This window comes from Protopterus annectens, chromosome 7.part1, assembly GCF_019279795.1.
Source record: "Protopterus annectens isolate FY-2018-M chromosome 7.part1, PAN1.0, whole genome shotgun sequence".
Lineage (NCBI taxonomy): Eukaryota > Metazoa > Chordata > Ceratodontiformes > Protopteridae > Protopterus > Protopterus annectens.
The window spans coordinates 223,566,794-223,592,753 of NC_056740.1; the positions used below are offsets into that span (position 1 = coordinate 223,566,794).

The 25,960-nt window shown below is 41.1% G+C and overlaps 1 protein-coding gene across 2 annotated transcripts in view; it reads right to left on the reverse strand.

Moving 5' to 3' along the window:
- The window catches only part of ANKDD1A (ankyrin repeat and death domain containing 1A), a 1,318,298-nt gene that overhangs the window by 494,628 nt on the left and 797,710 nt on the right, over positions 1 to 25,960 (reverse strand). For both annotated transcript variants that reach the window (XM_044078678.1, XM_044078677.1), the window contains 2 exons: positions 18,476 to 18,574; positions 10,366 to 10,464 (listed from right to left, as the gene is read on the reverse strand). In XM_044078678.1, coding sequence (XP_043934613.1) covers positions 10,366 to 10,464; positions 18,476 to 18,574 — 198 coding nt within the window. The remainder of the gene's footprint in view (positions 1 to 10,365; positions 10,465 to 18,475; positions 18,575 to 25,960) is intronic.

A 25,960-nucleotide genomic window follows, 5' to 3' on the forward strand; every position in this document is an offset into this window, starting at 1 on the left:
GTTATATGGGTTGGAGATAGTGGCATTGACAAAAAGGCAGGAGTCAGAGCTGGATGTGGCAGAGTTAAAGATGTTAAGATTTGCACTGAGTGTGATGAGGGAGGACAGGATTAGGAATAAGTATATTAAAAGGTCAAGCCAGGTTGGAAGGTTGGAGCCAAAGCCAGAAAGGCAAGATTACGTTGGTTTGGACATGTGCTGAGGAGGGATGCTGAGTATATTGGGAAAAAGATACTAAAGATGACGCTATTAGGTAACAGGAAAAGAGGAAGGCCTAAGATAAGGTTTATGGATGTGGTGAGAGAGGACATGCATGTGGTTGGTGTGACAGAGCAAGATGCAGGGGAGAGGAAGAAATGGAAACAGATGATCTGCTGTGGCGATCCCTAACAGGAACAGCCAAAAGATGATGATGACTGGCGTGTACATGTGAAATGTCTTTTATTGTTGTAGTTTTCCTGTGCAGTGTTGGATTGTTAAATAATGTAGCCCGTTGGCCTGGGAACTCCAGACTAAGTGTCAAAATGATGTAATGTGTATACTGGGAAAACCTAAGTGTCAAAATGAAGTCATTTGGGAGGGCCCAGCAGAGATGTCTTAGTGATTTTTAAAGCTATTGCTCAGACAGAGACTGTAAGCATTTTGATCTTGGACTATTCAACTCAGCACTGCCTTGCTTTATGTAAGTAAGTTATCTTAGAAGTGTGTTTCTTGTAGAAATAGCTAGGACTATAACGTTTAAACTAAGTGTTTTTCTGTTATATCAGAACTTTCCTACTGTATTGATTTAAGTTTCTGTGTGATCTCTGAACTCTTGAGTAGCATTGTATTGTAGTAGTATTGTCTTGTGTTTTAGTATTTATTTTTAAATATTTTAAACCTTTTTCAACTGTGGCTGGTTTATGTAGAGATAAGTTAATCTCTAAAGTACATTGCATATTTATAGAGTTTACTGTCTAAGCCACTCCTATAGATTTAGCCCTGGGCTATACTACCAATTGGATAATAATATTGCAAAGTAGTAATTGGACACCCTTTTAAGGCCTTTGGGTAGCTTTTAATTATTAGCTGGTGATGGCAGTGATTACTACCATATAGTCTGGGTAAAGGGGTACAGCTGGAGAACCTGTGTCAGCCTTTCCCAGGAGTGTATGTGAAGTTGTATAAATACTTATCTCAAAGTCTATGGGTGTGTGTCACCTACTTGGGCAGAGACATGAAGCACTGGTTGGACTGAGAGGGCACTGGAGGTTTTAGCTTGCCAGCTAGGCTGATATCTGGACCCTGTAGCTGTGCCAGTGGGGAGTCTTATTGGGGACCTGGGGAGCAAGGGAGCAACCAGCCCTGGACTGACTGTGATCTCTCTGTGCACTTAAGGGACATTGTACTTTACTGTGCGTATTTGTTATCCTTTCCTCATATATGAGACGCCCTCCCTGGTGTTAGTGTTGAGGATTGAGGCTCCTTGATTGCTGGGCCAGGGCACGGGCATCACACCCATTTCTCGAAGATCGTGTTTGCCACTGAAGAGTTCAGAGACCACTCTTGAGATATCAGAATGGTCCTGCTGAGCCTGTTCACTAGAATGTTTGATTTCCTCAGAATGTGCATTGCCACTAGAAAATAGTGAAAAGAGATTGCTCATTGCCACAACCTCATGGCCTTTTGACATAAGGGGTAAGGCTTGGCTCCTCCCTGCTTGTTGATGTACCAAACAAATGACATGTTGTCTGTCTGAACTGCGATGGTTCCTGAGAGAAGAGAGGTTTGATGGGCTTGCAATGCTAGGAGCACCGCTCTCATCTCCAGGAAATTTATATGCACATTGGTCTCTAATGGTGATCAGGTGCCTTGGATTGTCTGACCCAGTTAATGCCCCCTCCCCCACCTGAGCTGAGAAGAGTCTGCGGTCACCATGGTCTTAGAGGGATGAAGGATAAAGGGATGTTCTTGTTCGAGAACCTGCAATTGAAGGCACCAGAGAAGAGATTCCTTGCATACTCGAGATAGTCTGACTGGATGATTTAGAGAATAACACAGACAAGACCATTGGACTGCTAATGTCCACTGAAGTATTCTCATATGGAGATGAGCTGTAGGAACAATATTTACGGTGGCAGCCATGCAGTCCAACATTTTTAGAACAAGATAGGAATTGAAGGGATGTCTAGAATCTGTTTGACAAGGAGTCTGAGAGTGAAGACCCTGTCTGGAGGGAGAAGAACTAAGAAATGTGTTGTGTCCAGATGGGCTCCGATTAAATCTATCACCTGGGCCAGATAGAGATGCAATTTCCTTAGACTGATGGAGATGCCTAAGGTTGAGGCTAGTTGAAATAGGTAGTCTCTGGCCTGCAGGAGTCTCCACCTGGTGGGAGCAGTGAGGAGTCAATCATCCAGATAGGGAAACACACGGAATCTTTGCAGTCTCAGGTGAGCAGCCACTACTGCCATGCATTTGGTGAACACCCTGGGGGCTGTTGTGAGACCAAAGTGGAGTACTCTAAACTGGTAATGACTGGCTCCCAGCTGGAAGTGGAGAAACCTTCTGGAGCGGCTGTCATTTTGATGAGACAGTATGCATCCTGAAGGTCTACAGAGCATATCCAGTCATCCTTCTGCAGGAAGGGCTGAATGGACTGCCAGAACTTTCAGCAAGCAACTGATTTGTTCAGGGTTGTAAGATCCAGAAATAGGTCTGAGGTCCCCCATTTTCTTGGGCATTGCAAAGAATCTGGAATAGATGTCTGATCAGAAATGGTCTTGGGAGATAGTTTAAATGACTCTTTGTGAGCAGCTTTCAAAATTTCTAATGCCACAGCCTCCCTCTGACTGGGTGGAACATAGGGGAGGGTCTTGACTGGCGTGGGATTTTGGAAAAAGGATATGACATAATCTCTGGATATGATGTTTAAAACCCAATGGTAACTTGTGATGGATTCCAAGGCTGTTATGTGTACAGATAAGTGTCTCTTGACTACCTCCAGAGATGAGCAATCCTTCAGGATTGCTGATTGACCCTGTCCAAGAAGGTATCTTGAGACCCCTGGTTCATCGGACCCCCTCTGCCACGACAGCTGTGTCTGCCATTTGCGCCACTTCCCCCTCTGCCTCTGGAGGAAATGTCTCCCTGAGGTTCCTGAAAAGGACCTTGAGATCTTTGGAACCACCATTTTTTTACCACCATGCTGGCGCCTGGAGAAGGACTGTTGAGGGGTGGCAAAACGGATTCTGATGGCAAACAAGGTCTTTCCATCCTTCTCACTTTGGGAGAGTGTATCTCTAACTGTAGGACCAACATCGAAAGGGGCCTTGGTGAATGATGCTTTGAAAGGTTTCATGAAATAACAAAGCTGCATCCAGGCATGGCACATTACAGCACATTACAGCAGGACTGCATGGATAAGGCAATCCCAAGCAAAACAAAGACTCCCCAGCCATAAACAAACTCTACAACAAAAGGAGGAAGCTACTACAAGATAGAGCAAAATCCTTAAAAGGTAAGACACCCTTGATCACTATAAGTAAAAAACTAAGAGCTCTCATAAAATCATCCAAAGCAAATTTTGAGAGAAAAATAGCTAAAGACTCAAAAGACAATCATAAGGCCTTCTTTAGCTATGTTAGAAACCTGGGAGGAAACTCCCAGATATGCTCAGAACTAGTTCAAAATGATGTGAAGATTACTGATCCTACAGACATTGCCAACATACTGGCTGACAGGTTCAGTGCAAACTTCTCCCCAAAAGGAGAGATATCTATACCCCCCAAACATCTCCAACGCCCAAGTGAGAACTGCTCTCTCCAAAGCAAAAACACAGCATCCATGGGACCTGATGGTGTATTAAACCCACAGCTAGGACAGCTGTTTAATCATAGTCTTACCTCTGGATATGTAACTGCAACTGTGGTCCCACTTCACAAAGTGCCTCCACCGACCCTGGAAATTAAGCCTTATCTGCAAAGCCATGGAGAGGATCATAATGGACCTCATAAATAAAGACATAGGGAATTTGCAGACTTTGGATCCATCCCAGTTTGGCTTTGTCAAAGGCAGATCATGCCTTCTAAACTTGGTTGACTTTTTGAAACAGTCACCAAAGCCATTGATGAGGAAAGGCAGTCCATACAGCCTACCTCGATCTGGCCTTTGATACAATAGGTATCATTGAAAAACTCATCAGCTTAAATGTTAACCCATACATCACAAGATGGGTTGCAAACTGGCTGAGTGACAGAACCCACAGGGTCAGAGTTGCTGGCGCCATGTCAGACTCAAAGCCTGTCACAAGTGGTGTACCACAGGGCTCAGTCCTGGGCCACTCTTGTTTGGCATCTACTTTTCCAAGCAGTACAAGCAAACACAGGAGACAAAGTTTGCAGATGACTGCAAAAACACATCTGACACAGATATCCTTCAGAAGGGTCTCACAGAAACGGATAACTGGTGCCAGAGCCATGGCCTAAAGTTAAATGCCAAAATGCATAGTAACAAGGTTACCCCTAGCTACCAAATAGGTGGCAATCCACTGAGTACAGAAGAAGTTATCAGGGACCTGGGGACCCAGGTTGATAGTAGTCTGTCATTCGACACCCATGTAGCTAAAGTAGTTAGGAAGACCTTCTACATTGCCCACCTTATCATGAAGGGATTCTCATCTAGATCAAGGGAGGTCATAGTCTCCCTATACTCATCACTCATCAGACCAATGATTGAGTACAATGCCCCATTCGAATGTATCTGACCCGACACTTGCAGCAGCTGGAGAGGCCACAAAAGTTCCTCACCAAAAGGATAAAGGGTCTCAAACATCTGTCCAAGAACTCCAGCTCTATTCAGTCGCCACCGCTGCTCAGAGGTGACCTTTGCCTAACATACAAGGCCATGTCAAACCCAGATTTGATGAATATGCTTCACCTCAAAAATCTAGATCCGTCAGAGCCACAAGAGACTTAAACCTCGACACGGCTATTAATTTCATCACCCAAAGACTCCCTATGCTGTGGAATAAAATCCCGGTATATGTGAGGCAGAGCACCTCGCTGGCCTTGTTCAAGAGAAATCTTGACCAATGGATGGGAGATCGCAGATATACCCCAGGGATTACCTCAGTGTCACTGCTCGACAGAGGCACAGCAAAATAATGGGTATAGTTCCCCATACTAAAGGGGTGGCTAAGCCACAAAACTATGGGCTAGGCTTGTAAATGCCCTCGGGCAGATAGCCTAGTATGAACCTATGAACCTATGAACCTATGAACTGGCTGCCCATGAGACACCTTCTCCCACATGTGAGATTAGCCTCATGAACGTATTCACTATAGAAAGAAGGGCGGCCATTCTGGAGGAGAAGGTCTTCTGTTTCTCTGCAGACATGGACCCTAGGGTAGGACTAGAAAGTTCCTTGACCAGGTCTCTCTGTAGTCTGGTCACATGTGCCAAGTAGCTCAGGGCTCGCAGTGCGAAGGTTGCTGAAGTGTACATCCACTTACCAAACCGGTCTGCCTCCCTGGACCCCCTGTTAGGGGGGTGGACAAAGGAGCTTTCCTGGGCCAGCTCCTTCTTGATGGCTGCTGCAACCACCATGACATCGACTGGAACACCCTTAGTCCAATGGGGTCTATCAGATGGGGCACTAAGGATTTTGTCCAGACATGTTGGAATGGGTTCTACTATGTTCAGCTCTTTCCATGCCCTACGGGTAATGGGATCCGCAGGGGGGACACCCAAGATGTAGATGGGCCCGACCCAAAGGCTTCCAGGAACACCAATTTCTCAAGGTTAGGGTTTTGGGCAGACCACCCTCTTGGGGACCATTCCCCTTCATCCAAATCAGTGTCCTTGGTGAGGGAATCCGGGGGAATCCAAGTGCTTCCTTTTGCATGTATGCTTATGATTGAGCTCCTTGATGGAGTGCTCAGGGAAGGTATTGGAAGACTCAGGGTGTTCCAAATGGGAAGTGACCTGGAAGCTCTTCTGGGCAGGCTGTCTGAGAGGTGACAGAAAGGATAACTTAGGCACAAACTCTCCTGAGTAGGGACTGGGATCTGAAGGGTCTATATTAAATTGTCGAACTCTTAAAAGTTCGAACGTCATATGGACGACACCATATGATCGAACTTTTAAAAGTTTGAATGTTTCAACGGAGATCTCCGTACAGCATGGAATGGGAAGATTTCCCTTTTCTGCACTGCAGTGCGATCTCAGAGTTAGTATATTTAAAGAGTGGGGTGTGTGGGGTGCAGGGGTGCTTGCCTCCCTACTTAAACCATTCAGGTAGGTTTTTTCTTTGAAAACCACGAATCCTTGATGCTCCACACTAGGACAGAACACTACACGTATAAAGTGCTCAAGTTTAGAAATACTTTAATCAACTTAAGTGTACAAAGATATAATCCACTTTTCGTCAAGACCATTCAATAGACTCTTAAAACAAATAACTGATGGACTCTTAAAACAAATAACTGATATATATACCATTATACCTATCACATGGTCATACAATTAAGGTTTAAAGAGAGACACTGTTTTTCCGACACTTTAAACTAGGCTCAATGTGGGTAGTTTACTTCAAAAAGCTAATACATAAAAAAGCTATACATAAAAACGCTAATACATAAAAAAGCTATACATAAAAAGTGCAAACTAGTAGAAAAGGCATGTATAAGTGCTCCATGTGCCAGTACTGCAAATACATTGACACAGATAGTAAATTCACAATAGGTGATACCAAATTATCACTAACGGGAGATATAACTGTGGTAGTAGGCAAGTAGTCTACCTGGCTAAATGTACACTATACCCAGCCTTCTACATAGGTAAGACAGACAGGAAGCTGAGCGAACGGATTTATGAACACTTGTACAGTATTAGGAAGAATAAATCAGACAATTCATTGGCCAAACACATTAGTGAAAATGCGGGCCACCAATTCAAATTTAGGGTTATAGATCAGTTAAGGTGTGATGGAAGAGGTGGACTTGAGTCACTGAAGTTGGAAAGAAATGAACTTCTCTGGCAACTAAGAGTTAATGCATGCCAATACCCAGGGATTAATGAAATGAGTTCTATAATGTGTATTTTAAGATTAAAAAACCTAGTTAGATAAGTTATAATCATTACATTATATTATATATTACTTTATCAGTAGAATAGTTAATGTTTTAATATGTTAAAGGCTTACTGATTTCAATAGTTGCCTTATTTATTTATTTATTCATACTCATATTTACATTTGTATTTACACTTATAACATATATTTTTACACACCTTTTCATATTCTTACCTACATATACCTATGTTAGTTTTAATACATTGTATATATATATATATATATATATATATATATATATATATATATATATATATATATATATATATATATATATATGTATATTGTAGTCGTATATGAATATTAACTTTAACCATATTATATACATGGTTATATTATTATATTTTTTAAACTTTATTATACAATATTATGTAGTTATATGGTGAAAGTAAGCTTTTTGTATTTTTATATTTATCTTGACTTTCACTTTTATTTTTATATTTTTTATTCCTACATAATTTAAGGTTGATAGTGGGGTGGTCATTAAAAACAGTGACCACTAACTACTACCCTAATATACACATTTTCAACATTCACAACATTTTCAATGTATTTCTGATTGGTTAATATTCACCATTATATTTTATTTTATTAGTGTACAACTGTGTTTGAAATTATTGTTCCACAGTTTATTCACTCATATATTTATTTATTGATTCATTTATTCTTTTTCATTTTCATAGATACATTTTATATGTTTGAAAATGAATACATACACTCACTTCTTGGAAACACCCTTTAGGTATGTTTATCGATCTTCTGTATATACTTTTTATGTATAGCTTTTTTATGTATTAGCTTTTTTATGTATAGCTTTTTTATGTATTAGCTTTTTGAAGTAAACTACCCACATTGAGCCTAGTTTAAAGTGTCGGAAAAACAGTGTCTCTCTTTAAACCTTAATTGTATGACCATGTGATAGGTATAATGGTATATATATATATATATATATCAGTTATTTGTTTTAAGAGTCTATTGAATGGTCTCTGAAGAAGTTAAGCCATCTGTCTTGACGAAAAGTGGATTATATCTTTGTACACTTAAGTTGATTAAAGTATTTCTAAACTTGAGCACTTTATACGTGTAATGTTCTGTCCTAGTGTGGAGCATCAAGGATTCGTGGTTTTTTGGCGTTTTGGTCTAACCTTGCTTTTCCAGTTTGTATTTAGGTTTTTTCTTTGGTTTATTTTATTTTTTTATTACATTTTTGAACTTTAAAAGTTCGATCATATGGCATTCGAACCTTTAAAAGTTTGATTATGTAATATAGACGCAATCTGATGGTTGAGTCAAGGCTCTCCTAGGCATGGAGAGATCCCTTTCCACCACTGCGAATGCAGAGGGTGAATGGGGATCTGAGGGCACATTCGCCAGAGCCGAAGCTGTTGGAGATGACCTGGATCCCCTGCCACTCCCAGATCAGAGAGGGGAGTTGGAGCTGCGCTATCATGCACCAAGGTTCCAAGGGGAAGAGACAACTCCAAAAACGTTGTAGTTGACATCAAGCCCTCGCACCCCACGCCCATGCTATGGCTGTAAGAGTTACCCTGCTCCAAGACAGTCAGGGCCGAACCACTCATGGCAGCTGTCGGAGTCAAGGTAACAGTACCCATAGGCTCCAATGTCTCGACTCATGGGATCCTCAGATCTGACAACTCCGAAGCCAGGGATCTGACTGGAGAAGGAGAAATGGGAACAAATGAAGGTTGATGGTTCACGGATCCAACAGGTGATGAAGCAGGCAAAATCCCCACTTGAATCTGTGCATTGAGAAACCTCATCAGCATCCTGTCAAACTCAGCTTCAGAGGACCTGATGGAACATGCCACAGTAGGTGGCCTGGAGAATGGCTGGGAGACTGCAATAAAGGTGATTTGGGCCTTGAGGTAACCGGCTACAGGAGAAGCTTGGAAACCGAAGCTGAGAAGAGTCTTCACAGACAATCATACCAGAGTCCTTAGGATCTGATGTCTTAGCAGTTTTCCAAGGAAGTTCACCGGACAAAGAAGGAGCTCTGTCTTTGGACTGTTTCTTCAATGTGTTTCTTGGAGGGGGTTTGAGCTTCTGAAGTCAATGGAGTCACAGAAGAGGAAGAAGCTCCAGATGATAAAAGGCCCTTCAGAATAAGTTTATTCCTCCTATCCATAAGAGCATGCTGCCTAAAGCCAGAGCATATGGCACAGGAGGAATCCAAATGAGTAGGCCCTAAGCACACCACAAACTCCATGTGGGAACCCGACAGAGGGATCTTGTGCCCACAAGTAACACACTTTTTAAAACCAGTTGGCTTTTCTGCCATAATGAAAAACTAAAAGAAGAAAGCAAAACCCAAGGAATGGAAAGGATTTTTTATATATAAAGGAAGGAAAGAAAGAGGGTTAGGACCAGAAGGTTACCAAAAAATGAAAATAAAATGGACCAGTGCAAAATAGAAAAGAGGATAGGGAAATATTAGGAAGAAATCCTACAATAGGGGAAAAAAATAGAAGAAAAATAGAAGAATTTTTTTTTTTGAAGAAAACACTCACGAATAATCCAAGGGAGCTCAGAAGATCTCAATCCCAATCCTGACGAAAATGTGGCAAACGAGTTCTGAGGGAATTAGGGAAGAGCAGGGCATTATGGGTAGGGGAGGAGCTCAGATTTTTGGATCCTAGAGATGTAGTATACAGCCGAGTCAGATCTAAACCCACAGGTTGAAGACCAAATGAATAATGACAACTTCAGATGGGTCTACTTCATAGGATCAAAATTCCAGAACATCAAACCTCTGATCAAAGACCAGAGGATCGAAGTTCTGAAATATAAAACCTACAAAAATATATCTGAAATGTGAAAACTTATTTCACGTTTTTGCAGGGGGGAAGCCCCCCCTTCACCCTCCCCCACAACCCCTGCTACGTAAATATACCAACTCTAAGATTACACTATAGTGAAGAGAAGGGTAAAGTTCTCGTTCCGCACTGTACGGTGATCTACATTCACAAGGTTTGATATTTAAAAACTTTGATCCTCTGGTCATCGATGATGAGAGGTTCGATGTTTTGAAATTTTGATCTTTTGAAGGAGATCCCCTCAGACAGCAAGTTACCTTGTGAATGGAAAGAAGAGGAGGTGCTATTATAAAGCAAAAACCTGCTATGAAGCTTGGAAAAGGTAAAAAATCATGTAAAAACAGAAAATAAAACCATCATTTTTCATCACAAAGTCTATTTCTAATACTTTATAAAAAGCATATTTTACAGTTCAACTTACTTCTGTCTGAGCATTGATGTCACAGCCACCATCCAACAACAGTTTAACGCAGTCATAATGGCCTCCTTCTGCTGCTAAATGCAAAGCTGTGAGACCTTCCTGAAAATGTAAAAAGAAGAGAATGCATTTTAGGAATAGAAAAGGAAAAAGGATTGTGCAAACAGAAGTATACTCATTACCAGGGTTCCAAATCAAAGTATTTAAAATGCCTTAGCCTCAGCTCCAAAATCATATATTGGACTGACATATACAAAAGGGCTCCAGCCATTTTAAAACAATATATGTAAATTATACAAACATTAAAATGGCTCTTGGACTAGGTTTATTTTTGGTAACATAATAAATTAAGATACAAACCCATAATACAGAGCAATAAAAAAAAGAAGTTATGTTCTTACCATAACATTCTATCTGTGTTGTTGATCTTCATTCATTCATGACGGATGGGTCTCTGTTCCTTCCTTGGAACCTACACAGCCGATATAGCAAGCTCCTGCCAGCCAAAAACTCTCAAGCTAAGGTTACCCATAGTGCCCCTTTCCTCAGATCAAGTTTGTCCGTAAGGAAAGAAAGAAAGAGGAAGCTTTGTCTGAGCAAATGCCCTATCATGTAACCAGAACCAAGTCCGAACTTCCAGGAGACTTTCAGTGGGGGTATGAGGGTGAGATGTCATGAATGAATGAAGACCAACAACACAGATGGAATGTTATGGTATGAACACAACTTCTTTATCTGATGTTAATCTTCACTCATTCATGACGGATGGGACAGAGTCCCTAACTACTTTATGTCCTGGGAGGCCCTATGGAAGGATATTTCTGAGCACCATTGAGCCAAAGGTTACTCTCCCCCTGGAGACAGAGTCCAATTTGTAATGAGTGATAAAGGTATGAGGAGAAGCCCAAGTGGCTGCTGCACAAATGTCATCTGTAGAAGCTCTAGAATGAAAAGCTACTGAAATAGCAACTGATCTGGTTGAATGCTTCTTTATTTTCATAGTTAAGCTCATTTGGTTCTGTTGATAGACAAAAGAAATACATTCTCTCAGCCACTTTGCAAAGGTGACTTAGAAACTGATCTTCCCAACTTGGGTCCTGTGAAGGACAGGAATAATTGGTCATATTTTCGGAAAGATTTGGTCCTATCCAAATAGAAGTGTAATTGTCTATGTACATCCAATAAATACAAACAATATTCTCCTTTAGTTGAAAAATTAGGGAAGAAAACTGGCAAGTCAATGGATTGGTTAATATTCAGCTCTGAAACAACCTTGGGTAGAAAGGATGGGTTAGTCCGAAGTGATAACTCTCTCTTTGTGGAAAATGATATAAGGGCGATTTACGCACAAAGCCTTTAATTTTGATATTCTTCTTGCTGAGGTAATGGCTACCAAAAACAAAGATTTCCAAAAGAAGAATTTTATGTCACAATTGGCCGCAGGCTCAAAGTGATGATGAGTCAAAACTGTAGGTCCAATGTGAGATTCCAACATTCAATGGGCTCTTTGAAAGGCGATCTTATATGTAAAACTCCTTTCAAGAAGGTTTTACAGAGGTGATGAGATACCAGAGTGGAATCCTAGAAACCATTGTGAAAATATGAGACAGCTGCTAACTGGACCCGGATTGTAGAAGCTGAAGCTCCTGAATGGAGTAGGGTTGATAAATACTCTAAAACTGAACAGGTCAGAGCTGAAAAAGGATCTATTCCTTTTTTATGAGACCAATACACAAATCTGTTCCATTTACTATAATAAATCTTCCTGATGGATGATTTATGGGAAGCCAGAAAGATTTTTCGAATAGGGGAAGAAAGGTTATTTTGCATGGCAGTTACTGGAAGTGGAGAAACCAAGCTGTCAGCTTCAGGCTCAATAGGTTTGGATGGATCAGCCCCATGTGGGTGTGACAGAAGTCCTGGAGTTGGATTTGGAATCCATGGTCGGTGAACCAGATGAAGCCAAAGGAAACAGTACCAGACTTGCCGGGGCCAAAAGGGTGTAATGAGTATTACTTTGCTTCCCAACCAAAGAGCCTTCTTTAGAAATTGTGGTATCAGAGAAAAGGGAAGAAAGGCATACAGTAGTCCTGGTGGCCAATCATGTACTAGACCATCCTTTGGGGCCTCCCCCTAAGGGGGGATCAGGGCAAAGAAGCTGCTGCATTTGTGGTTGGTGGGGGATGCGAATAGGTCGCACAAAGGTCCCAGTGACAGAAGATCTCCCCCACTACCACTGGATTGAGGGACCACTCGTGAGGCAGAAGAAGGCATCTGTTCAGTTTGTCCGCACTCATGTTGGAAATCCCGGGAATGTGCATTGCTACTAGAAAGCAGTTGGAGGCTATCATCCACTGCCAAATTCTCATGGCCTCCCGACACAACAGGTAGGATCTGATTTCCCCTTGTTTGTTGATGTACCAGACTACCGACATATTGTCTGACTGGATAGCAATTGTCCCCAATGGGAGAGCAGTGTGAAATGCTTGCAACACCAGAAACACTGCTCTCAGTTCTAGGACACTGATATGCAAATTGGCCTTCATGGGGGGATCCGGATTCTATCTTTTCTGGTGGGACTAACTGGATGACTCTTTTTTGGAGCAGCTTTCGGATTTCTTGTGCTGCTATGTCCCTCTTACTGGGTCTTACGTTGGAGATTCACCTTTGTGGCCAAGGGTAAAGATCGAAGTGGATGTGATAACCTCTGGTAATTATAGTCTGCACCCAGGAATCTGTCTTTATGGAATGCCAGGCTAAGTGGTGCAGAGAAAATCGCCCCTGACTACCTCTAGAGGCAAGCAATCGGGCTGTTCTTCAGGAGTGATGGTAGGACTGCCCGGAAAAGGAATCTTTGGACCCCTGGTTACGCAGACACCTCTGCCTTGTGGGGGGCATCTCCTTGATGAGTTCCCCCCTCTGGCCTGGGGCGAAAATTTGCCACGTGTGTCACGGAAAGTCCCTTGGGATTTCCCGAGCCACATTTTTCCACTTCTCTGACTCCTACAGTAGGAATGTTGGGGAGAGGAAAAACATACACCCACAGCAGTTAGGTCTTGCCACCCTTCTCACATCTGGCTAGTGTGTCTTTAACCTTTGGACCGAAAACAGGGGAGGTGTCAATGGAAGCATTGATGAAGGAAGACTTGAAAGGGTCCACAAAGTTGCACAAGCGCATCCAGACGTGACGTTTCATGATAACGCCTGGACCCACTGCTCTGGCCACCCCTTCGGTTGTATGGGAAATCAACTGCATGGACGAGTTAGATATGGATTACAGGCTGGCTAGCTGTGAGGCAACTTTGTCATGTACCTCATCAGACACAGCTCCTGACAAAGTTCCTGAGAGTTCTGTGACCAGGTCTCCCTGGAGACAGGTGAAATGTGCCAAGTAGTTCAACAACCGAATGGCAAGGGTTGATGAGGCATAAATCCGCTTCCCTAACCTGTCCATCATCCAAGACTCCCTGTTTGGAGGATGGACAGCAGAACTCTCCTCCATGAGTTCTTTCTTCATGGCTGCTGCCTTTGCACCAATGTGGGTGATCCTCTAGAGGGGAGAATATTTTGTCTGGTCTCCAGGGGATTGGCTCAACGGTGTCAGGAGTCTTCCAAGCTAGCTGCACGATGAGCTTGACTAACTCATCTGCAGGCGAGGTCACCCATGAAGTAGAGGGTCGAGCTAACTTGGCAAGTGGAAATGGTTGGTTGCATGGAGAATTAACATCTTTTTTCCTGAATTTTAACATAACCTTTTAAACTAATATAATCTGAGGAAATGGGATACATTGCACAAAGTTCAACACTACTTTACTGGCAGGCCATTCTGAGTTCAGGTCCAGAACATGAAGAACTGAACATCCACATGAAATGCAAAGTTTACAGAACATGACCTCTTCCAAATTGGTTACCAATTCTCAGAATGATTGATTAACCTTTCAAAGTTCATATAAACAGTTCAGCTTAAACTTTCTGAAAAAAATGCTGCATTCTTCTAAAACAAAATGTCACCAACTGATGGTTCATTGATAACGCTATCTTCCAAAGCTGCATGGCTAACAAGCAAAGACGGTACATTGTACTGCTTTGGTTGCTTGTGCAAAGCTTTATTTTGATTTCACTAGGGGCTGCCTACAAAACCCTGGGAAATGAGAATTTGGAACATATTAACAGCTGGAATCATAGCTATTTTCTCTTTTAGATTAGTCATTTCTATACAAGGGTGGAATCATGTTCACTGAAATGCAGAGGATTCTGAGTGCACTCTCAGTACTAGTTTGAAGTGCCAGGCATCTAAATTTGCACTGGGAAGAAAGAAAAAAATGCCAAGGCTTAACCTGACAGAAGCCACCTGTCATCCCTCAAATATCCTTGATCAAGAAAATAATCAGTGGTCTCTTTGGTTTCAGGGAAAATTTCAAACATTCTAGAAACTTCTCGGATAATGCTGAATTTTCCACACACACAGTCTGGCATTTGACACCTTTATGATGATGGTTAATTCATGACCAAAAAGATCATGGAAAAAAATAGCTGCCAGACTGGAACAGGGCATTGATTCATGAAACAAATGTACCCTTTCTTTACAGAGTCCAACACAGCACCCAGAAATACCTACTTCTGTCAAGGTGTATATGTGTTTTGGGAAACTGTGCTATTTGGCAGTTTGAAAACAGGTGCAGCTCACTGAAACAAAGATTTCCTTGTATGTACTAAAGTTTCCTTTCTTATCAGTTACAAACTTTACTGAAGGCATGGCAGTATTAGAATACCGGTCTTTTATTAATCTTAAATAGTGAAACCAACAACTTCAGAATTGAAATAGAAGGATTCAAAACAGTTAGCAAGAAGGGATGGAATATAGGGCTTGGTGCTCTCCCCAAGATTCTTTAACTAGCGTGATTGGGCCTTTATAAAGTAATTGTTTTGAATACATACACTTTAAAAACTACTTGTATACCAATGTGGCTGTAGCTACATTTGGTTTCAACAACAGCATATATTAAAAAGTCCTCAAAATGACCTAATAAAATGGTAGGAATAAGTGGAGAAAAAAATACCATTTAAACACTCAGAATGTCCTTGAATCACAAAATATTAGTATCAAAGAAACATATTAAAAGTATAAAAGTAGTGAAGGGAATTAAGTCCATGCCCAGTACAAATCTCTAAAACTGTAAACCCACACATTCATTCTACTCCTCACCATACCTGGAGGAGCTGGGAACTAGGGGCGATTGTCCAAACTTGCACTCTGCAGTGAGAACAAGAAATGTACTTCTAAAACTTCAGCAGAAGTTCCTAAAAAAATGTGAGTTTTTTGGGTTGGCAGGCATTAAACAGAAATTAGTTTTACAATTTTATAGTTATTTCAAAAACGCAGCATGACAACACTACAAGATAACCCTTCTAAATTAAACTTGTTTTTTCAAGTAAAATTAACTAAACGTTTAAATGTGCGTAATAACAGAGCTAAGACCAGAGATTCCAACTTTGCAAAACTTTAAAGCTCAAGTAAACAAAACTAATTTCATAATCACCTAGGCAGAATGTTTTGAAATTTTCAACTGCTTTTCTTGAAAATAAATCTCCACCTCCCTTCTTCTTGTTACTTAATGCACAACTTTCATTTTATAAAACAGCTCTGCTGACTGATACCCAATTCAATCTTTTTCTCATTTAGTTCACGTGACTACTGTTTCACTGCAATGAGATAATCAGAGCGAAGGTAGCCAGTCATAAATAGTTTCACATTTAAAGCAGTCAGAAGGTATTTATTTATTTACTGCTTATTCACCAGGTGACTGGCCCACTGACCCTGTTCAGCCATGACCCTGGCTTAGTGAGTAGGAGTACACATACAAGAAAAATTACAGAGTAAGGATATAAAGAAATGCATAACTAGGAAAAAGCAAGTCACAGCATACAACGTTTAAGTACTAGTATACTGGAAATAAACAAGTGTTAAACAGGTACAGTTATGTTGTCAAAAGAAAAAAAACCTACAAGTTGTGGAACGGCAACCTGCTGTACCTGGAAAACAGGTGGTAGATGAGCCAGACCCAAAGGCTTCCAGGAATACAGATTCCTCTTGGGAAGGTTTATTGGTTGACCAAACACCCCTTTGCTTGAGGACCTCCAGGATGTCTCCAAAGGATACGTCATCATGTGGTGATCTTGGGGGACATTCCCCCTGATCAAAATTGGTATCATCTGTGACCGCCTCTTAAGGAGAGTCTAAGTGCCTCCTCTTGCAACTTCTCTTCCTAGAGGCTTCATTAGTGGGATGTTCCAGAGAAGTATCAGAAGATATAAGTATACCCTGCTGGGTAGCCTGGAGACTTTGGACTGGCTTTTCCTGTGGAGTAGAGTGCTGAGGCTCAAGGCACAAAGACATAAAGGATCCAGAAAGAAGATTCGTGGGAGAGTGGAATCATCCATCCTCCAGAAGCAGAGAACACTCTCTCCACCACTTCAAAGGCAGAGCACTCTGGGAAGAAATAAGCCAATGGAGCCGAGAAGACATACTTCCATACTACTGGCTCCCTTTCGCCCGAAGGCAGTCCACCCGAGGCAGTGGTCAGAGTCAAGCTGTCCAATGCCAAGGCTCTAAGGGGCAGAATCAGCTCGGACAACATTGGAGTTGACTCTAACACCTTAAATTGGGCAACAACACTATGGCGAGAGTCATCCAGCTCCGACACACTTACAGCCAGTGGCCTCAGAGAATGTACTAGAGCAGAAGATACAACAATCTTTGGATCCAATAGACGTGGTCCTGGAAGACCTGGATCCAAGGGCTCTGAATCAGAAGGTTGATCAGAGAAAGAACCAAGATGGGTGCAGTAGCACTGGTCAAGGTCTCCGGACCTGAAGAGGTAGAAGCCAGGAGAATTCCCATCTGAACCTGTGCCAAGAGAAACTTCCTCATCATTCTGTCCACATCTGCTTCTGTCAGGCTCCTGGAAGAATGGGAAGAAGAGGCCACTGAAGAGGACCTAGAATGGAGGTGTCTCTCTAAAATGAGTGATGGCAGACTGCAAGTGATAGGGATCCGGGCAGGACACATACTGGGTCTGATGGAGTGATTTTGGATCAGAAGGTATCAGATTCTATTAAACACATTGGGCATATGATGCAGATGGATCTGAAGATTTAATCATAGAAATATATATATATATATATATATATATATATATATATATATATATATATATATATATATATATATCTGCATTCTCACTTATGTCAAGGCACTGACAGACAGACCTTTAAAATGGCCACACAGTGTTGAGAGACTAATATGCATCTGCCAAAAAAACAACCTCACTGCATGCAAAACTTAAACTAAAAGAACAACAAAAACCTGTTAGTTATACATACTAACTCCGAGATTGCACAATATCAGGGAAAGGGCATATTCCCCAACTGAGAGAATTGTGTGATCTCAGACATCAGTCAATCATCTGTTTAGTCAACATAATAGGTTCATAGGTAGTTACTAGGCTTGCAGCCTAGGGACTGCTGACAAGCCTAGCTCAAAATCCCATTTTCCCCAATAGCTGTCTGGTTAAGCAACTTGCTCAAGGCCATACAATAGACAAATGAGGGTTGAGGGAATCAAACCCTTTAGTACATGAACCTCAGCTTACAGCTTTAACCCTTTGTGCCAACAACTCTTACTTTTTCCATGGCATCACTCTGTATGCATTCATGGATAATTTACTAATCTCTATAACATTTAGCAGTCTGAAGGCACAGCTGGCGGCTTCTCTCTCAGGATATACTCAGCTTAGCAACCATCACAGGAAGAGAAAGGGAGGCAAATCTATGCTTTTGAAAGCCGGTCAGTAGTGGGACACCTTGGCAGATAACCCAAAGTGCCACCAAGGCTGTTGGCATGACGAACAGCATGTTTATTAAGGACAGTCTATCAGTTGCACTAGATGATGCAGACAAAAGTATTCTTTAGTTAGACCCCTACTCAGCTAGGACTAAGGTCACTGAAGAGGAATGATGACAGCAGGCAGGAAGCAAAATAAATAAAATACGGAGTCTCGATATTTTCTCTTACTTTACAAACTAACATTTAAATTACATTCTAGAAACCTACTTGATTTGCATCATCGAGGTCCACTCCGACTTCAACAATTTTTTGCAGGACTTCTGCATGCCCATTTTTTGCTGCTAAATGTAAAGCTGTATTTTTGCCCTGTAATCGAAAAAGATCATATTTTTGATCAACAGTATTTTATTTCCTGCCACATTCATTATGCTGAATCTACGCAATTTAAAATTCTTCAAATGAAAGACTATGTACTATGCTACAGTGATCAAATTTCTAAAAATGTTACTTTGTTTATCATAATATGCAATGGCTAGAGACCATAACTCAAAGTGAACATGCATGCGCACTTAAAACAGTGCACAATTGCAGAATACATCCATAGAACCTACCACCCTGAAAACACCACTAAAAAGCAATTTTATCTTCTCTTCAAACGCAATTTAAATATTCGAAAAAGACAGTAGCAAAGTACAGTCATGTGAAGACACCTACCATAATGGTACATCTTTAAGGGAGATGATATTGTAGCAGTAACTCATAACATGTAGACTAACTCATGAGCAAAGCAGGGGTGCTATGACCAGTTACTAGCTGTATCAATCTTCCTGTACAGGTCAGCTCTTGTCTTGTGTTGGTGCTGATACCAAGTTGAACATGACTCCCATGTTAGTAGCACTAGTGTGTACAGTGATCAGTTCTTCCAAGTATGACCCATTATTGATCATCATTTTACCATGCGCTTAAAAACACATTCAAGGAAAACAAAGTGAGTGATATATATGAATTTTCAATTACCTAAATAGTTGAAGCAGTAATTTATCTGCACTAATTGCAGACCTGTAAAAATGGTGAGTGACTACCTCAAAGACCTACTGTTATGGTGAGTTTCCTCAGACTCCTATACTATCCTTCACTGGAGAAAGTCACTGTGGTAATAAACCATAACATGCTGGCAGAATCCCAGGCAATGTGGTGAAATTTATGTTGGATGTCCTATAACACAATAGTGATAAAATATGTCCTGCCTTGAGATCAGTTTTTTGGGGAACTAACACAGGCCAATAAAATTGCACAATGCCTGTGCATCAAATCTAGTCTATCCACAGGATAAATGTAGTGCACGCCACATGAGATCACATTTACACACAGATCCAAACTCTCTCAAAGATTTTAAAATCTAAGAAAGTGTCACCATCTTGGAAAGTCATAAAGCAGGAAAAACTGTGAAACACAAATACTAGAAAAAAGTAGCTCAATAAAATATACCAAACACCAGAAACACACATCTTCTTCTCAAATGCATTACTAATTCTACATAAAAATGGTAAAAAGAAAAGGAAACAAAATAAGGAATCATGGCTGAGGCACACATTAAACATATTTTACAGCAATTAAAACACTAAATCAATAAAAACTTAAATGTAAGTAATTATCTGATATTTTATAAGGTAAAAAATAATCCTCTGAAGAAAGTGAACACATAATCTACTGAAGAAAATGAAAACATAAACTCCACAAACAGAAAATGAATCAATTTAGGAAGAGACAGGAAGTGAGAAAAGGAAGCAAAAATAATTAGCATAGTGACAGGAAGCAGCCTCTCTAAGCCAGCAGTCAAATTACACACGCACACACACACTTACATACGCGCGCGCGCACACACACACACATGTAGTAAAAAGAACCTGTCTGGCTTTTTTGACCTGAGAGGTAAATTTGAAGACACAGTATATAAAATAAAACACTCTGAGTATAAAATGCATATTAAAATACAAAAAAAAACAAAAAACATAGAAACCCAATTAAATAAAAGCAAGAAGCATACCATCAAGTAAACTGAATTAAGAAAAATGATGGCGGTCAGGGAGCATTACTACTTACACATTTTTTTTCATTTCTTTGGGGTTGCCACAAAAATAACTACCAGTGTGAATATTTCAAGGTACCATCAGCACATCATTAGTAAAACTGACGTAAAAATGAAGGGGAACATTGATACTTTCATAAATGTGTCTTTCAGTTAGTATGGTTACCACCAAATTATTACTTCTGTGAATATGTTTGATGCTGCAATCTCTGCTTGACTTGCAAAGCCATATCTAACCCAGCTCTGTTAGAAATGCTACATCTAAAGAAATCCCAATCCCTCCACAATACATGCTCCAGAGACCTCAACCTCATTACCACAATCAACAGAACAAGCTGGAGGGACAGGTTCATAAGCAGAGACTGCCCATGCTATATAATAGACTTCCCATACATGCCAAGTGGAGCGCCTCACTGGCCCTCTTCAAGAGAAATCTTGATGAGTGGATGGGAAATAGAAAATTCACCCCAGGGATCACTCCAGTGGTTCTACTCAACAGAGGCACTGGAAACTAAGGTTGGGTGGCACGATGCCAGGGTAATCCTATGGGCTAGGCTTGTAAAGGCTCCAGGGCCATTAGCCTAGTACACACCTATGAACCTGAGTTATCTGGAAAGAAATATTAAATGTGCTACTGATATGTTAGTCTCTTTATCTGGACTCATTAATCTGCCAAAATGTAGCTGAGGTATTGTCTAATGTTATGTGTGTTTATAAAACAGAATGTACAATAGTTTCTGGAGCCCATACTGCAAGACTGTCAAGGAATATCCCTCAGGGCATACTAGGAGATGAGCAGAAAGATGAGAGAATGGAGGGTGGAAAGCTGAGTAAGGACAAAAACAGACAACACAGATGCAGAGTTATGGGGAGGACATAACTATAATATTGGATGTTTTTTCAACCACTCCTCAATTGATGGAACAAAGTCCCCAGTTAGAGTATTCTTGGGTGGTCCTCAACAAAGGATATTTCTGCAGAACAACAGAGTCAAAACCTGCTCTATTCCTAGATAAAATGTCCAACTTGTAATGAGACATCAATATATGAGCATTAGACCATGTAACAGCTGCACAAATGTCATCTATGGAAGCTCTGAAGTTGAAAGCAGAAGATGAGGCCATAGCCCTGATAGAATGAGCTTTAAGATGTTTGGGTAATGACAGACCTTTAGTTTTGTAAACAAATACAATGCAATCAATGAGCCATCTGGCTAAGATGATCTTTGACACAGGTTTTCCCATTTTGTTCTGATTTCCTTTGATTTTTGGCACTGTGAATGTAAAATTTGAGCCGTTTCCGCACATCTAATAAATGGAGCATGTATTCACCTTTGTTAAAACATTTTGGGAAGAAAACTTGCAGGTTAACAGTCTGGTTACAGTTAGATTCTGAGACCACTTTAGGCAGAAAGGATGAGTTAGTCCAGAGGGATACTCTGTCCTTATGAAAGATTAGATAAGGTGGGTGGAAAGAAAGTGCATGGAGCTCTGATGGCCTTCTAGCCAATGTAATGGAAACCAAGAAAAGTGTTTTCCAGGACAAAAACTTTAATTCTGCTCTGGCTGCAGGCTCGAAGGGTGGGCTCAGTCAAGGCGTAAAGGATAAGTTAAGGTCCCAAGGGGGAACAATGTCCTTAATAGGATCATGAAACAGCAGTTACCCTTAAGAAATGCTTTGCACAATTTCAAGGAAGCTAGAGAAGAATTCTTTTCACGCAAGTAAAAAATTGATTGTTGTACATGAACTGTGGAATAACTAGCTACATTATTGAAAATGGAAGTCAGAAAATTAAGAATAACTAGAATCAGTGCTGAAAAGGGATGTAGATGTCTTTGCTGGCCCAGATCAAAAATCTTTTCTACTTACTCTTGTAAATCTTCCTGGTAGAGGACTTCTGAGATAATATAAGCAAATGGCAAACGGGAAGAAAGCCTGGAATTTCTGGCAATCACTGAAAGTGGACACACCATGAGGTCAGCTTGAGAGATTTCATGTCTGGTAGAGGCAGGCTAGACGGGTGAGACAAAAAATCATAAACAGGATCCAGCTACCCAGGGAGGGTTAACTACATGAGGCTATAGGAAGGGAAACCACAGTTGTTGAGGCCAGAATGAGGCAATGAGGATAACTTTGCTCTTCCTCCATAATGCTTTCTGAATAAACTTTGGGATAAGAGGAGTTGGAGAGAAGGCACATAGCAGACCAGAGGGACAGTCATGAACTAGACAGTCTCTTATTGACTCCCCCGGGGGAATTAGGGCAAAGTAGTTGCTGCACTTAGTGTTGAGGGGGGGGAAGCCAATAGATCACAGCATAGCTGTCCCCATCAGCAAAATATCATTTCCAGTACTGACTGAGAGACCACTTGTGACAGAGTAAGATGGACCTGCTCAATCTGTCTGCTAGCACACTGGTTTCCCCTGGAATATGAATTGCCAAGAGGAAGCAGCCAGAAGAAATCGCCCATTACTAGACTCTCACTGCCTCCCTGCATAGCGGGTAGGATCGGGTTACCCCTGTTTGTTGATGTATCAGACCACAGACACGTTTTCTGTCTGAAAAGCAATCATTCCCTAGAGGGAGAACATCTGAAATACCTGCAGCACTAATAGGACTGCTGTCATTTCTAGGATGTTGATGTGAAGTGTGGACTCTGTCTGAGATAACGTGCTTTGGACTGTGCTTCCCAAATAATGCCCCCCCCCCCCGAGTTGGGAGGCATCCATGGTCACTGTGGCTTTGACTGCAGGCAGAGAAAAAGGGTGGTCCTGAGCAACTTCTTGTGCATGTAACCACCACAATATGTGATGTCTGCAGACATTCATTATACAAATAAGTGACATTAGCGCATGGTGTCTGATGGACCACTGTACTGCTAGGGTCTACTGTAAGACTCTCACGTGGAAGTAAGCCAAAGGTACTAGAACTATTAATACTGCCATGGACCACAGTAATTGTAAGATTAATTGGGTGGTGGTGGGGGGGGATGATGAGAAAAAATGTGAAGAACCTGTAATACTTGTCTTCATAAGGTGCCCACTCTTGTCTGTGGTAGAGTTGCTATTTGAGACTTGGTATCTAGATGAGCAGCAATGAACTCCAAGGACTGCAACAGAGAGAGCTGTGATTTGTTGTAATTTATACTAATACCTAGATGACTACATCGATGGAGGAAGTAGTCCTTGGCTTGAATGAGAAGAGGCCTGGTGGAAGCAGATAGGAGGCAGTCACCTAGATAAGGAAACACATGGACTCCGTGCAGTCTCAGGTGAGCTGCAATCACTGCCATGTATTTTGTGAACACCCTGGGGGCTGTGGTGAGACCAAAGGGCAGTGCTCTGAACTGGTAGTGACTGGCTCCCAGCCAGAAATGCAGATATCTCCTGGAGTGCCTGTGTATCTTGATACAGTAGTATGCGTCCTGGAAATCTGGGAAGCAAGTCCAATTGTCCTTCTTTAGCAATGGTAAGATGGACTGAACCAAGATGATCCAGAACTTCAAATGTTTTACACAGTGATTTAGATTGCTAAAATCCAAAATTAGTCTGTAGAGATCCCCCTGTCTTTTTTGTCACTAAAAAGAATTTTGGATAAGTTCTGGATCCTTTTTGGTCTGAGGGGGACTGGCTGGATGACACTTTTCCTCAGCGGCTTTTGTATTTCCATTGGCTGTCACTTTCCCTCTGACTGGGTGGAAAGTTGGAGATTCTTTTGTTGCATAATGCAGGCTTCAAGTTCTAGAGATAAGTAACTCTCAACTGCCTACAGAGTGCAGGAGTCATGTAGTCCTTCAATGACACTAAAAAGGCTTCTCAAAGAATGGTCCTCTGAAGCCTTGATGGTGCGGGCCACCTCTGCCGCAGGTATGGCATCAGGTATGGCATCTTCTGTTAAGAGTTCTCTCCTCTGCCATGAGGGGATCTATCTTCATAGGCATCCTGTGGAGACCCCTGGATCTTTACCCTCTTTAGGTATTACGATTACCATCACCTTCTTCCAGGATGCTGGTACTTTTGCTCCTCTTAAAATACTGTTTAAAACCTTCCAGATCTGTATTAGTTTACTCCCTCTTAACTTCCAAACTTCCACAGGAATACCATCTACTCCTGGGGACTTTCCTGTAGATTGGTTAGACATAGCCATTTTTATCTCATCCCTTCCTATCCTGTTAGTAGTTGAGCCTCATCTACCTCTAACCTTGGCATATTTAATTCTTCCATAAACATTTCCATTTGTACCTTTTCTTGATTTCCCTATTTCTCTGCTTTACACAAATTTTCATAAAACTGCCGAAATATTTCTAATACTCCTAAAGGGTCTCTTGTAATTTTCCTTGTTATAGGCTCCCTAAGCTTGGTGACTGTTTTTTCCATTTTTTGTTGTCTGAGTTGTTGTGCTAGAAGTTTTTGTGCTTTAGAATTAACAAAAAACAATCGCTTAACAGCAGTGTTTCTAAACTCATGCATATTATTGAGGTAATACCTTATTTTCTGTTTAGCACTCTGCAGTTGCTCCTTTTCTTGTTCTGAGATATTCCCTCATATTTTGCAATACTTTAACATTTGTCAATCCCTCTAAATAATTATTGTTACTGTTTAGCCAATTCTTCCTTTCTTTTATTTCCAACCTAGTTTTAAACTCCACTTTAATTTTATCCCACTCCTTAGGTATGTTTTCAGAAGGTAAATCTATCTTCTCTAGTAGCTCCTGAATTAGTTCCACAACCCATTCCTTAATTTCCTCTCTTTTCAAACAGTAGGTGGGAAAGCACCAGTGTTTCATTTTCATTTCATTACCTTGCTTTTTTACTTTAGTTATGACTGGTGCATGAGCTGAAGTCGTTATTGGGTGCATTTCAAGAACTTCAATTAAATTAACATGTTCATGTGATGTATAAAATCTATCTAGCCTAGCCCGTTTTCTGTATCTCGGTGAGTAATATGTAAATTCACTCTGAACTCCTAGTATTGAATTCACATCTTCCATGCCAAACACTTTCATCAATTTATTCAAAAACCTACCCTCCCTTGTTATATTTTCCCTTCTAGACACCCAGACACATCTTCACTTTTGCAAACCAAATTCCAGTCTCCACCTATAAGTAATATTTCTTGCTGAAAGCTGATTATTTCTCCCAGAATTTTCTTAAGCTTCACTGTAGCAGTTTGGGGGGGGGTGTAAATGCATGCTAGTGTAATCTGCCTCCCTAGCCAGTAGCCCCTTAGTGCTATGTATCTCCATTATTATCTTTTTTTCCTCTTCTATCACTATTGGAGCTCCTCTTGCAATTAATATAAGTACTCCTCTTTTCCTTTGTCCCAAATATTCTGCTGAATAACCGTCCTGAAAACCTTTTTTTATCAAATTCACATGTTCAGTTCTTTCCAGGTGTGTCTCCTGCAGCCAGGGTTGCCAGATTTCCGACTGGCCAGGTAGGGACAAAAAAAGTCTTTCACAGTAAGTGAAGACTAAAAAAAAAAAAAAAAAGGTCTTCCACGCTAGGTCTTTAATGCGGAACATCAGAGTTCCGCATTAAACAAAAGTAGCTCTGTGTTTATTTAGTGGAACATCGCAGTTCCGCATTAAACAGAAGTAGCTCTGGTTTGCGATTTTTTGATTGGCCCGTATATCAGTATACAGGCCATTCAAAAATCACTAAA